The following is a 12,222-nucleotide window of genomic DNA, read 5'->3' on the forward strand; positions in this document are numbered from 1 at the left end:
CGCCCGGCAGCATAATATTTTTGAGATTTGTTCATGGTCTTGCTTTGTGTTAAGGTTCTTATTTATTTATTTATTTATTTAATTTGGTACTAGAGGTTGAACCCAGGGGCCTTCTACCTCTGAGTTAGATCCCCAGTCCTATTTTATTTTCTAATTTTGAAACAGGGGCTCACTTAGTTGCTGAGGATCCTGCTAAGTTCCTGAGGCTGACCTCCAAGCTGTGATCCTCCTGTCTCAGCTTCCCAAGTACTAGGATTGTAGGCCTGTGCTGACACACTTAGCTAAGGTTCTCATTTTATTTTTTGATTATTTATTTTGTGGTGCTGGGAATTGAACCCAGGGGAATTCTACCTCTAAGCTACACCCCCAGTCTGATTTTCTTTTCTTTACTTCTGAAACAGGGTCTTACTAAGTTGCAATGGCCTCACTAAGTAGCTGAGGCTGGCCTTGTACCCGGACCCTCCGGTCTCACCTCTCAAATAGTGGGATTACAAGTGTGCACCACGACGCCTGGCTTAGGTTCTCATTTTTAAATAGATAATTTTGGTGAGATCTTTGCAGACAGCTCTTTCCCTTAACATTTTGGGCTTGTATGATGTGTATATAGTACAAGAATTGCCTTTAAATAATAAAATTGAACTCAGAAGCCCCTGAAACAGACATCTCTCTTGCTCATTGAAGGCCAGTAGACCTTCATTCTTGGTTTTCCGGCTCCTCCCAGCTTCCACACCTTGTTTACAGTTACCATCTCTTTCACAGCCATAGAGGGAATTTATTGATACTCATCTCATGAGTACAGTGCTTTTGGTTTACTGAATTCAGGAAGATGTTGGGGCTGACTAAACATCGACGGCGTTTAGATTAACTGCATCTGATTTCCTCCCAGGAGATCCTCAGTGGTACAGCCTTCACAGGCTCCACTGCCCTGTGTCCAAACCGTGGGATCCTGCGAGTGACTGAGGAACCTGGCAAGCGGCCCTTCTCACCTTGCTCTGGCTGCGGGCTCTGGGTTCACAGCACTGCATGGGAGAAAAAGAAAATAAGTTAAAAGGATCTCTCCCTCCTGAAGAGCTATGTGCCACTTTATTTCCTAGACTTAGTCTGAGGTTTTAACGAGGCCATTTTATTTAAAAAATTGGTGAGTTGTAATTGCACATCACAGTGAGGTTCAGATACCCGCACACAGCATTCCTTGTGTGTTTCTGTCTGGATTTTCCCCCCCACTTTCTCCTCCTCCCCTACAGATAATATTTACGTTGAATCTAATGACATCGAGTGTAAACAAAGGAATATCTGAGTTGTTTTCACCATGAGATCTTCCTGTTTTCCTCCCGTCTCTCTCCTCAAGCGCCCCTCCCTCATTCCACTAGTGTCTCCATTTATCTGAAATCCTCTTAGCAAAATGAATGACCCTTTGCTTTCTGTGACTGGCTAAACAAATGGCCAATAAACACGTGAGAATATTAGGCCATTTCTAAACATCAGAGCCCCACCCGGGTGTCTTCCTAGGTGTTAACTGGCAGAGTGGGGACTACAATTCCCAGAATTCCCTGGGCCATAAACTTCCGGTGCCGGTGCGCGGTTCTCTTAGCTTACTGGGAAGGTCAGTCTCTGGCCGCAGCTCTGGATTTCCGCTGTCGCTGCCCCCTAGCGGGCCAGGCCTTCTCCTTGGCTTCCTGACTTTTGGGCCAGGCCACCGCCTCCAGCTAACCAAATCCCTGCTACCAAGGCCATGTTTGGCATAATAATGCTTTTATGCCCCTCACCCTGTACCAGAATTGGGAAGGGCCTAGGAAGATTTGAGAAAGCTATGATTATTAATATATTTCAAAAACTGGGTGAGGGGCAAATCTGTGCAAGGACTTGGTTTCTGCCTAGAAGCAGGCAACTATTCCAATGTAAATTAACCTAGCTAAAAGTAATTAACAAGTCAATAGAGGAGAGCTAGGGCTTCCCCTTTCTAAAGACAGATCTACCAGATTGTCTAGGGAGGATGGAGGAGGGGGTAGTGAAAGGAGACACCTTGCCACACCTTGCTGGGGGAGGTACCTTACAGGGACTACATCAGAATTACGTAAACAAGATGGAGGTCACGGGCATCTAGAGTCCGTCCACATGCTGTATCTTGGGGGACGGTGAATCGGCTGGGACTACTCCCCCTCCATGCCATTCTTGCATGGGGCTGTAACTATTTTCTCTATTTATATTTTTTTAATAAACTTCTTTAAATCTTCAGCAACTGTCCAAGCTATGTATATTTATCCTTAGCTCAGGACAAGAGCCTGCAGTTTTTTTCTGTTTTTGGTCGTTTTGGGTTTTGTTGTGGTTTGAGGGAAATTGTGTCCCGGACCCTAACAGGGGTCCCCGGGAACAGTTTCCCCACAACCATATTCTCCCAATCCGTAACAACCCTGTGGTAGATACTCAGCCGTGCACATTCTCACCACTGAAGATGGGCCTCGTGCACTGCCGAGGCCTATCTTGGCCTCTGTCCAGTACAGCCAGGAGATTAAGGGAAAGTTGGCTGAAGCCAGGCTCGGAGGTGGCGCTAGATGAATCTGTGCTAGCCCAGTCAGTGAAGTGGGGGGGCGGTGTCGCTGAAGGACTTCTGGAAAATAGGCCCTCCTCATAAAGAAACAGGCGTGGGAGAAAATGATCTTTTCAATTTTGAGTATTACCCCAAAGAGTCACTGCTTACCCAATCCAGGGTGGCCTTAGCCCTGACCCGAGAACTCCTTTATGTGAGGTAATTTTCTTTTCTGTTTAAGGCATTTGAGTTGTTGCTGATTTAGGTGCATATTACTAGAAACATCCTGAATGTTCTGGAGCAGTAAAAGAATGCCTTTCTTTCTGATAGTTTAAAAACATTTTCTGAGGAGGGCGTGACCTGACAAGCCTATAATTTCAATACTTGGGAGGCTGAGACGGGAGGATCACAGGTTCAAGGTCAAACTCAGCAACTTTATGTGACCTTTAGCAACTGAGACTGTTTGAAAATAAAAAGGGCTGGGGGGGGGGTGTATCTTGAAAGTTGAATGCTCCTGGTTTCAATTCTCAGTACCAAAAAAAAAAAAAAGTATTCTAATACAAGTTTTGACAAAGGTCATTGAAAAGTTGGCTAATGCTGAGCGTGGTGGCGCACACCTATAATCCCTGTGGGATTGAGTTGAAAGGCCCACAGGGCCCTCACATTAAGTCTTTTCTTCAATTATGCTTCTCCCAATGATAAAGGCAACATTTCATATTCCAGTTGCCATTTTTTGTCTTACTTCTCAGTTTCTTTAGAATTCAGGTCAGGGAGAGAGAGATGCCATTACTGGATGCTCCCATGGGTGGTGACGTCTTACCAAGTGCTTCCTGATAGAAACAGACTAATTTAAACTGAGACATGAAGGAAGGACAGAGTTTGGAAAACAGCAGAGGACAGGATGCAAAAATCTACAAGTGCGAGGCTCAAGGAATGTTCAGGAAGACTGCGTAAAGGTCTGGAGCGAAGTTCCCTGCAAGGACACGATGAGAGGAAAATTTGGAGAGATAGACAGGATTCTCCTCTCCACCTGAGAGTCATGGAGCACCTTTGCTCATCTTCCTTGTTGGGTGGGAACGGGAGTCCTCCGTGCCCCTTTGAGGTCTAGCACTGTCTCCCGCCTCTTCCTCTAGCATCTTGTTCCCGTTTGTATCCCGTTTTATGAGAAGAGCTAAACCTTACTGAACATTTGCTGATTGGAATCACTCGGTCATTACCGAATAGAGCGTGTGCAAAGTCCCACTGCTGGGATTCACAGGCAGCCAGAGGGAAGCTCTTAAAACTACACCACACCTTTCTCCATTCCCCTTGTGTCTGCCTCCTGTTTCCCACTTTCCTCCTGCTAGCTGCACACGTTTCTCTTGTTTCTCTTAACTGCCCTGCAGGGGTCTGCGCGGGGCCACCCCTTCCCCACCTCGCCCTGCTTCGCTCTCTCTTGATCCCGCCTCCTTTGCTGCTGTCTGGCGGCACTTGACTGCTTTGGCCTCTCCTCTTCCTCTCCCCTGTCTCTCCTCTTGGCTCCTCTAGCAACCCAGACTTGCAGTTTCTCCTTGGTTTCATCATTCTACATTTTCCCAGAGCCTCCCTTCCCGTTTCCACTCCCCCCCCCCCCCCCCAATGTCTCACCAGGTGCACAACTTGTGATGGCGCCTTGGCCTTCTTCCCAGCCAACCCTGATTCACATTCATTCCACACGAGGGGCCAGGCGACCCTTCCCAAGCCTCTGCTCAGAGGGCCTCCCATGCTTCCCAACTGTCCAGAGAATAAATCTGAAGTTTTTGTTATTCATAGTCCTGGTACTCAATAGAAAGGTGTTGAATAAATGAGTGTAACCCAAATCACCTACTGAATTTTATCTCTTTCCATAATTCTCATGCTTAAACAAGCAACATCACCTGTTTTTCTTGTGCACTCCAGGGCTTTGTTCGCTCAGTGGCTTACCCCTTTGGTCTCTCCAGCTGTCATGGTCCTTAAAGGCTGAGCACAAAAGTCTCTTCCTTTAGGAAACGGTCCCTGATTCATCTCTGTCTTTCTGAACTCCCTTAGTATTGTGTATTTTTAAAACCTTTTACCGATTACTGTTAAAAATTACTTGTTTTCTGTCTTTGCGTGTGTGCTTCTGCACACAGTAGGTGTTCAGCAGATATTTATTGAATGAATTAAATTATATTTAGGGCCCTTGAATATCACAGTATCAGATTCTCCCAGAATTCTTGCTGAAAATAGGTGAATAAGAAGTCTCAGGAATTCTGGAACATTTCTTCGGAACACCCAACCTGTGGGAAGGGTCATCGGAGGCTGGGCAGTGTGGCTGTTAGCAGTTGGAGTGGGGATGCCCACCTGCCTGAAGTGAGCAACCTCTCTGCTTTCAAGACAGATACCTGGCAGATGGAGATGCAGGTCAAAGGCTGTGGGTCTAACCGGGTGTGAGAAAAGCCAGCAATCTGGATTTTAACAAGTGGCATCTCCTTTTGTAGATGTCAGCAGCTGTGGCAGATTGCAGTGCGGGTCCCAGTCTCTCTCCTCCCTGCCTCTTGCCCTCTCTTGGCCCCGCGTGGGTGGGATTTGCTTCTCCAACCATTGTCTTGGAGTCTGGTCCTGAGAGTTACCTTTGCCACAAGTCTACCAGCAGGGGTGGCAGTGAGCTAGTGAGCTTTTGCCACCCCTGTGGGAAGAACACACCTGGCTGGCTTCCAGACCAGAGACACCAGTGTCCCGGTAGAGCTGCCTAGCCGCCCGCAGCCCAGGCCAGCTGACCCCAGCCCCTGACATCGCCATGAGAAAGAAAACATCTAATGCCATATGCTGCTGGAATTTGGTGTTCATTTGTCTCACTGCACAATGTAGCAAAATATAAGAAGTGAGTAAAAATTAAAACTCTGTGTCTTAGTGTGGTAATAGTCATGGTATTGATAGAGGAAATAGTTTAAGAAAATATTCAATATTCTAGATTTGGCTGTGGTTTCTGCTTAAGAAAGCGTGTGCGGCGGTAGCAATGTGAACCCAAAGGTGCCTTTGGGCTTCTAAGGTCCGATGTGTCGAGGTATCATTTTCATTCTTAAGTCCATCTTTCTTAGTGTACAGTTTTGAGTTTTAACAATATAGTTGTGCACCCACACCCACAGACTAGACAAGGAAAAGTCCCATTGCTCCAACCCCCACTCTTAAAAACTCCTCTGTGCCTCTTTGTTTTTAGATAAGCCCACTGCCCCCCAAACCTGAAAATTATTTACTTTTTGTTCCTATACTTTGCCACTTTTAGGCTGTGGTGTAAGTGGAATCATTAGTATCTGGCTTCTTTCACTCAGACTGAGTATCTGGGATTCGTCCACATCGTTGAGTGAACCAATAGCCCATTCCTTTTAATTGCCAAGTAGTATTTCAGTCTGTGATTATGTCACTATTTGTTTATCCAATATCCTGTTGATAAACATAAGATGAAGAGAAATCAAACAAGACTTAGATTCTATCCAGTGTTTTGCTTGAACAAATACAGCTGCTGGGAACACTTGTTGCTTGTGTTTCTGTGCACACACATGTTCATTTCTCTTGCATAAATACCTAGAAGTGAAAGCAGTGGATTGTAAGCCCAGGCTTCCTTCACAGGACTCTGCCCCGCAGCCTGCTGTGGTGGCAGAACCATCTTTCATATCGCTGGTGAGATGCTGCCTTGGGTCCGGCGTTTAGATTTCGTATGTACAGGCTGCGTGCTGTGTTCTTTTCTAACACACTGAGGCAGGAGATTGACAGTCCCACTGGGGATCTGTCTGAATAATTCAGATGAGAAAAGTCCCATCCTTGAGAAAAAGCAGATACAGGAGGTGGGAGGGCCCAGTTCTCCATGAGAACTTGCTGGGGAACTGTCTGCCTTCTTCATTTTAAGTTCTCTTAAGTGCAGATGCTGCCCATTCCTGGTGACCTTGTGGCAAAAATGTAGACACTGTTGGGTCTTGTTTAATTGTTGATGTTGATAATACTCCTTCCTCCTTTCCTTCCTTCCTCCCATGCTGGAAAATGAACCTAGAGAATTCTACCCCCAAGCTATACCCCTAGTCCTTTTTATTTTGAAACAAGGTCTAAGTTGCTGAGGCTGGCCTTGAACCTGAGACCCTCCTGTCTCAGCCTCCCAAGTATGGAATTATAGGTGTGCATCGTGACACCCAGCTCAGCTCATCCATCACTGCATAGCTACCAGAGCCATTTGCATTCTTTCGTATTCCTCTCAAGGAAAGCAGGCCATCAGCCATTCCTCTCACAGCGATTCACTTACGTGTAAAAGCAGTTTTGTGCAGGCGTCAACTTGATGGATCGCCCAGTGGCCAAATCTTGAATGATTTGACTAAGAAAAGAAATAATGCTAGGAGACTTTTACCTACAGAACACAAAAATATATATCCACAAGTCCATACTGAGATCAGTAGTGCAACAATTAAATGCAGGACAGAGAGAGAGAGGGAGAGAGAGAGAGAGAGAGAGAGAGAGAGAGAGAGAGAGAGAGAGAAGAGAAAGAGAGAGAGAGAGAGAGAGAGAGAGAGAGGAGAGAGAGAGAGAGGAGAGAGAGAGGAGAGAGAGAGAGGAGGAGAGAGAGAGAGAGAGAGAGAGAGGAGAGGGAGAGAGAGAGAGAGAGAGAAAGAGAAAGAAGAGGAGAGAGAGAGGAGAGAGAGAGAGAGAGAGGAGAGAGAGAGAGAGAGAGCGAGCGAGCGAGCGCAATGCCTTCTTATGGCAAAATTCCAATGATTAAATCTCAAAGGATAACGGAAATATGAAATATATAAAATGACCACGTAATACACAGCACATTGGTTGTTACAGACGTGGGCCACGGGTGGATGCAGAAGCAATGGTCTAAAGCATGACGCAACACAGATACTTGTATAGTTTCCAGGCGCTGCCCAGAAGATACTAACGACAAAGGGGAAAATAGTCATTCTGGAGAAATGTGTACACACTTTAATCAAGTGATGGAGGTCAACAGCAGCAGATAGGAGGCATAGATACCGTCGTAACATCAAAGGCCCCTGATATGCTGCCCAGGGAGGGCATGCGATCACTTAGTAGATAGTCCTGTCCTCAATGCATAACCCCAACCTACTCACGAGAAAACGTCAGACAGACCCCAAACAAGTGCTGCTTTGTGGAACAGCTGGCAGGTGTTCCTCCAAAGTGTCACGTCCCGATGGACAAAGGCCAGGGGACTGTCCCAGGATGGGAGGGCACCGGGAAGAGACGCTGCTAAAGGCAGCGTGGAGTCCTAGGTCACAGTCTGGATGCTGGACCAGAAAATGGGCACTAGTGGAATAATTTGCCCAATTTGCAAGTGGCATGTAGATCAGTTAATAATGCCAAGTTAATTTTGTGGATTAGATCATGGCACTGTGAATATGTATCGTGGCTGTGTTCACAGTTAGGGAGTCTGGTGCAGACTGGCTATACAGTTATTACTTTTGCAAACCTTTTATAAGGCTGGAATCATTTCAAAATAAAAAGTTAAAGTTAGACTGGGTTATGGAGCCATCCTGGCTCTGTTCAAATCAGGCAATACTGCTTTCTAGCTACATGGCCCTGGATGAGTCACTTAATTTCTTCTTCCCTCAATTTCCTCCTGTGAAAAATGGGGGAAAAATGGTATTTACCTGACAAGGTTATATGGAAATTTTAATGGGTTAATACATGTACAATATTTAGAATAGGACATTGGTTCAGAGCAAGGGTTATATTATGATATGTCATTATCAAATGGGGCCAGCAGCATCTTCTGCTGATCTTGGGGATTTTTCTATTTCTGTTTCTGTCTCTATCTGTCCTTCTGGAAAATATGAGGTTTCTTTCTTTTTCTTTTTTTTGGTATTGGGGGTGGAACCCAGGGGCCTTTTACCTCCGGGCTACACTCCCAAACCTATTTTTATATTTTATTTGGAAACAGAGTCTCACTAAATTGCTGAGAGCCTCACTAAGCTGCTGAGGCTGGCTTTGAACCTGCAGCCCTCCTGTCTCAGCCTCCCAAGCGCGGGGATTACAAGCGTGCGCCACCACGCCTGGCTCGGCCCATGAGGTTTCTGATACAGTGCTTGCTGCTGCTTTGTCACCAATCAGCTTCTTTAGTCTAAAAGCATATCCCCTCTAATGAGTGGCCTTATAAGGTCAAGTCCGGCATCACGATTTGTGCCTTAAGAATTATTCACTTTTAAAGGAATCAGAACAACTGCTGTCTCAGAGCTGCAGCATGGGAGACACCTGAGTTGGAAAGACAGAGTTCACGTCGCCATATCCCCCTTCCCCACCGAAGGCTCCAGGCATCCGGCTTGTGGCACCACCAGGCCTAGTTGGCCTGAGGTGTGTACGTGTGTACCTGCTTCACAATGGCTTGTCTGAACTCGCACCCCATGTCATATTTTAGGAACTGTTTGACCAATAAGACTGCAGGTTACAAAGCAGCCTTAGCGCCTGCCTGGGCTTTACCTTTGATGTCACAATCTGAGCTGTGGGTATTAATCTTGGCCACAGCTGCTCAGAGGCCAGACAGCAAGGTCACGAGGACCAGCAGAGTACGATGTGGAAGAGAATTGATCATCAGCCTAAGATCAAAGCAGGGGATGGACCTCAGGCGGGCCAGTTCAAGGCTCTGGGTTCAGCCCGGGAACCTGCTGTGCCACACCCTCTGGACCCGTCAGAATTTCAGAGCCTCCCGGTGTTCGAGGACATCAGCCATCACATCAAAGAAGTGGGGGCCCAGCTGGTGAAGAAAGTCAATGCCGTTTTTCAGCTGGACATCACCAAGGATGGGAAGACCGCTTTGCAGTGGACCATTGACCTGAAGAGTGGCACTGGGGATATGTATTCAGGACCTGCCAGGCTCCCAGCAGACACAGTCTTCACAATCCCAGAGTCTGTCTTTATGGAGTTAGTTTTGGGCAAAATGAACCCGCAGAAGGCTTTCCTGGCTGGCAAGTTCAAAGTGAGTGGCAAAGTTCTGCTTGGCCAGAAGCTGGAGAGAGTTTTCAAAGACTGGGCTAAATTCTAAGCATGCAACACTTCCAAGGAAAAGATCAAAACTCCTCTCTGATTATAATGTCAAGTGGAAATCATGCTTAAGCAGAAGATTAAAGTGAAAAGTATCCAATATTTTTACTCAAATTCTTCCTATCCATGTTTAATTAATTTTCCTGCTGATGTGTATGTCCATTTTCAGTGGGGTTCTGGAGCAGTAAAGAGTGTCAGAGTGCCTCCTCTAGCATCTCTGTCTTTTTCTTTTCTTACCTCCACTGCCAGGGTAAAAGCCACATTTTAAAAGAATGGGTGATTGTGATGGATGAGTTTAAATGCTCCAATGATTGAGTTATTAAGAATTTTCTTTTGATAGAGTTTGGTGCTTTGGGAAAAGAAATGATAATCATCATTGTGTATGTCTACAGTCTATATTAACTTGGTTCTGTAAGGGCATTTAAAAAATTATTCATAGAACTTTCTATTTAAGACAGTAACTTTTAACATGTGAAATATTTACTTTGCTCTCTTTTAAAATATTTTTATTAGTGCAGTATAATTATACGTCCTAGTGAGAGTCAAAGTGATCCACGACGTCTCTTGGCGTGGTTCCCTCCTAATCCCCCCCTGCTCTCCCTCTCCTCCCTTTCTACTTGTGCTAGTAGTTGTTAGTGCTATCTTCATATTTATAGTTGAGTAAAATTTGTTGTACATATACCACATTTTCTTTATCCATTCATCTGCTGTCAAACATCTAGGTTGGTTCTATTATTTGAGTATTGTGAGTTACTCTGCTTAAACATGGGTGTGCATGGGTCACTTTCATGATGGCACTTTGACATGAGAATCAGGGCTTGGTGGTGGTGGTGACGACTGGACAGCTCTGTGGGTGGAACCCAGGCAATAGAAGGAAAGCTGGGCTTGAATGATGTTCCAGGCCAGTGGTTCTTAAACTGGAGCATGCCCCATCTCATAACTTTTCTCAGTAGGTCTGGGCCAGGAAGAAGGCACATTGGCAGCAAATTCTCAGATGTCCTACTTCATATGAATCTTTCCATATTGACCACGGATATTCTGTTCTGGGCCAATGAGATGTTGCCCTTATTTAAAGCATCTACTGGAGACAGATTACATAGCCCGGTGTGAGCCAGTTCTCAAGTGTTGGTACTGTTGGGAGTTTGTGCATTGAATATTTTACAAAATCAAAGTTTATCCAGGGGGCATTTTCCCTGCTGGGAGAGCTCTTCGCTCTGTCTAGGAGGATTGGAATGAAACCAGCAGCTGATGTGACTTTTTAATGGGTGTTGTGTGTCATTGGCTCACACGCTCTTATCTTGCAGGCTAAATATATACATTGTGAACACGCTGAAGCCTACAGGGAAGTTGTGTCAAAACTGTGGTACTCAAACACATACCTCTTCTTTAGTCTATTTTCTGTTGCTATAATAAAATACCTTAGACTGGGAACTTTATAAGAATGGAAGTTTACTTGGCTCATGGTTTGGAAGGTTGGGAAGTCTAAGACCATGGTGCTGGCATCTGATTGGCCTTTGCTGGGGGCCTTGTTGCCTCATCACAACCCAATGGAGGACATCACATGGTGAGACACAGCAAGTGAACTAGCGTGGATCTCTCTTCCTCTTCTTATAAAGCCGTCAGTGCCCTCGTGGGGACCCCTCCCTTAGGACTTCATCTAACTCTATTTCCTAACAGCCCTGCTTCCAAACACTATTAACATAAATTTGGGGATTTCTAACACGCGATCTTTTGGGGAACATGTTCAAGCCAGAATATGCACCAACGATTGAGTTATTCTGTTCTCAGGTATTTTCTCAAGGCAAAAGAAATGTACAAGTGAAAAAACCTGCATGTGAATATTCATGGCAGTTGTGTTTGTGATAGTCTCAGCCTGGAAATAAGCCAAACATTTAGTAGGTGAATGGAGACACAAATTCTGGTATGTCAGGTCACGGAGCACCACTTAGCAGCAACAACAACAACAAAGTAATGAATTATGGGTGTATACAGAACAAAATGGATGAATAATTAACAATAATTATCCAAAAATAATTTTGTCAAAATAATTATGTCAAGTGAAAGAGGTCAGAGAAAATCAAGTAGATACTGCATGAACCTATTTAGAAAATACTAGAAAAAGAAAACGGGACAGAGAAGAGACCAGTGGTTGCCAAGAGACAGGGTCATGAGGAGTGGGGAAGGATAGGAGGGAGTCACAAGTGGTCATGAGGAAACTTGGGATGATGATTCATTTTCTTGATTGTGGCAATGGTTTACTGGTATATGTATAGGTTAGAACATCAAATTGTACACTTTATATATACACACATGGTTTATCATGTCAATATAAGCTAATAAAGCTGCCTTTATAAGCTGCCAGCCTCCTCAAAATGACGACTGTGTGGTTGTATACCTGAAGAGGATGCACAGATCTAAAATGAGTTCCTTCAGCAAAACGAGCCCCCTGACCTCACCGTAGGGCAGTTTTCCGATCCCTGATTGACTCGGAGGCTCTGCAGAGGCCTGCCTACACTCTCCACACTAGAACGAGGCAAAGGGAGGGCTTTCTGCTAACAACATATCATCTCCTCTGTGGGAAAGAAATTCCATTTGTCCAGTTGATGCTCTATCCTATGTTAAGAAATTGCAAAGGGCCATAAGTGGAGAATCGATATGTTTCCTGGCTTCTGTCC

At 45.2% G+C, this 12,222-nt stretch overlaps 1 protein-coding gene across 1 annotated transcript; it reads left to right on the forward strand.

Moving 5' to 3' along the window:
- Positions 1-9,077: 9,077 nt before the first annotated feature.
- On the forward strand, positions 9,078-9,548 carry SCP2D1 (SCP2 sterol binding domain containing 1; the record flags this gene model as incomplete). The annotated part of the gene is made up of 1 exon (XM_080716129.1): positions 9,078-9,548. The coding sequence occupies one exon, from the start codon at positions 9,078-9,080 to the stop codon at positions 9,546-9,548; it is 471 nt and encodes a 156-aa protein (XP_080572255.1).
- Between the last annotated feature and the right edge of the window lie 2,674 nt (positions 9,549-12,222).

This window comes from Muscardinus avellanarius (genome assembly GCF_963383645.1).
Source record: "Muscardinus avellanarius genome assembly, chromosome: 19".
In the NCBI taxonomy this organism is placed as follows: domain Eukaryota; kingdom Metazoa; phylum Chordata; class Mammalia; order Rodentia; family Gliridae; genus Muscardinus; species Muscardinus avellanarius.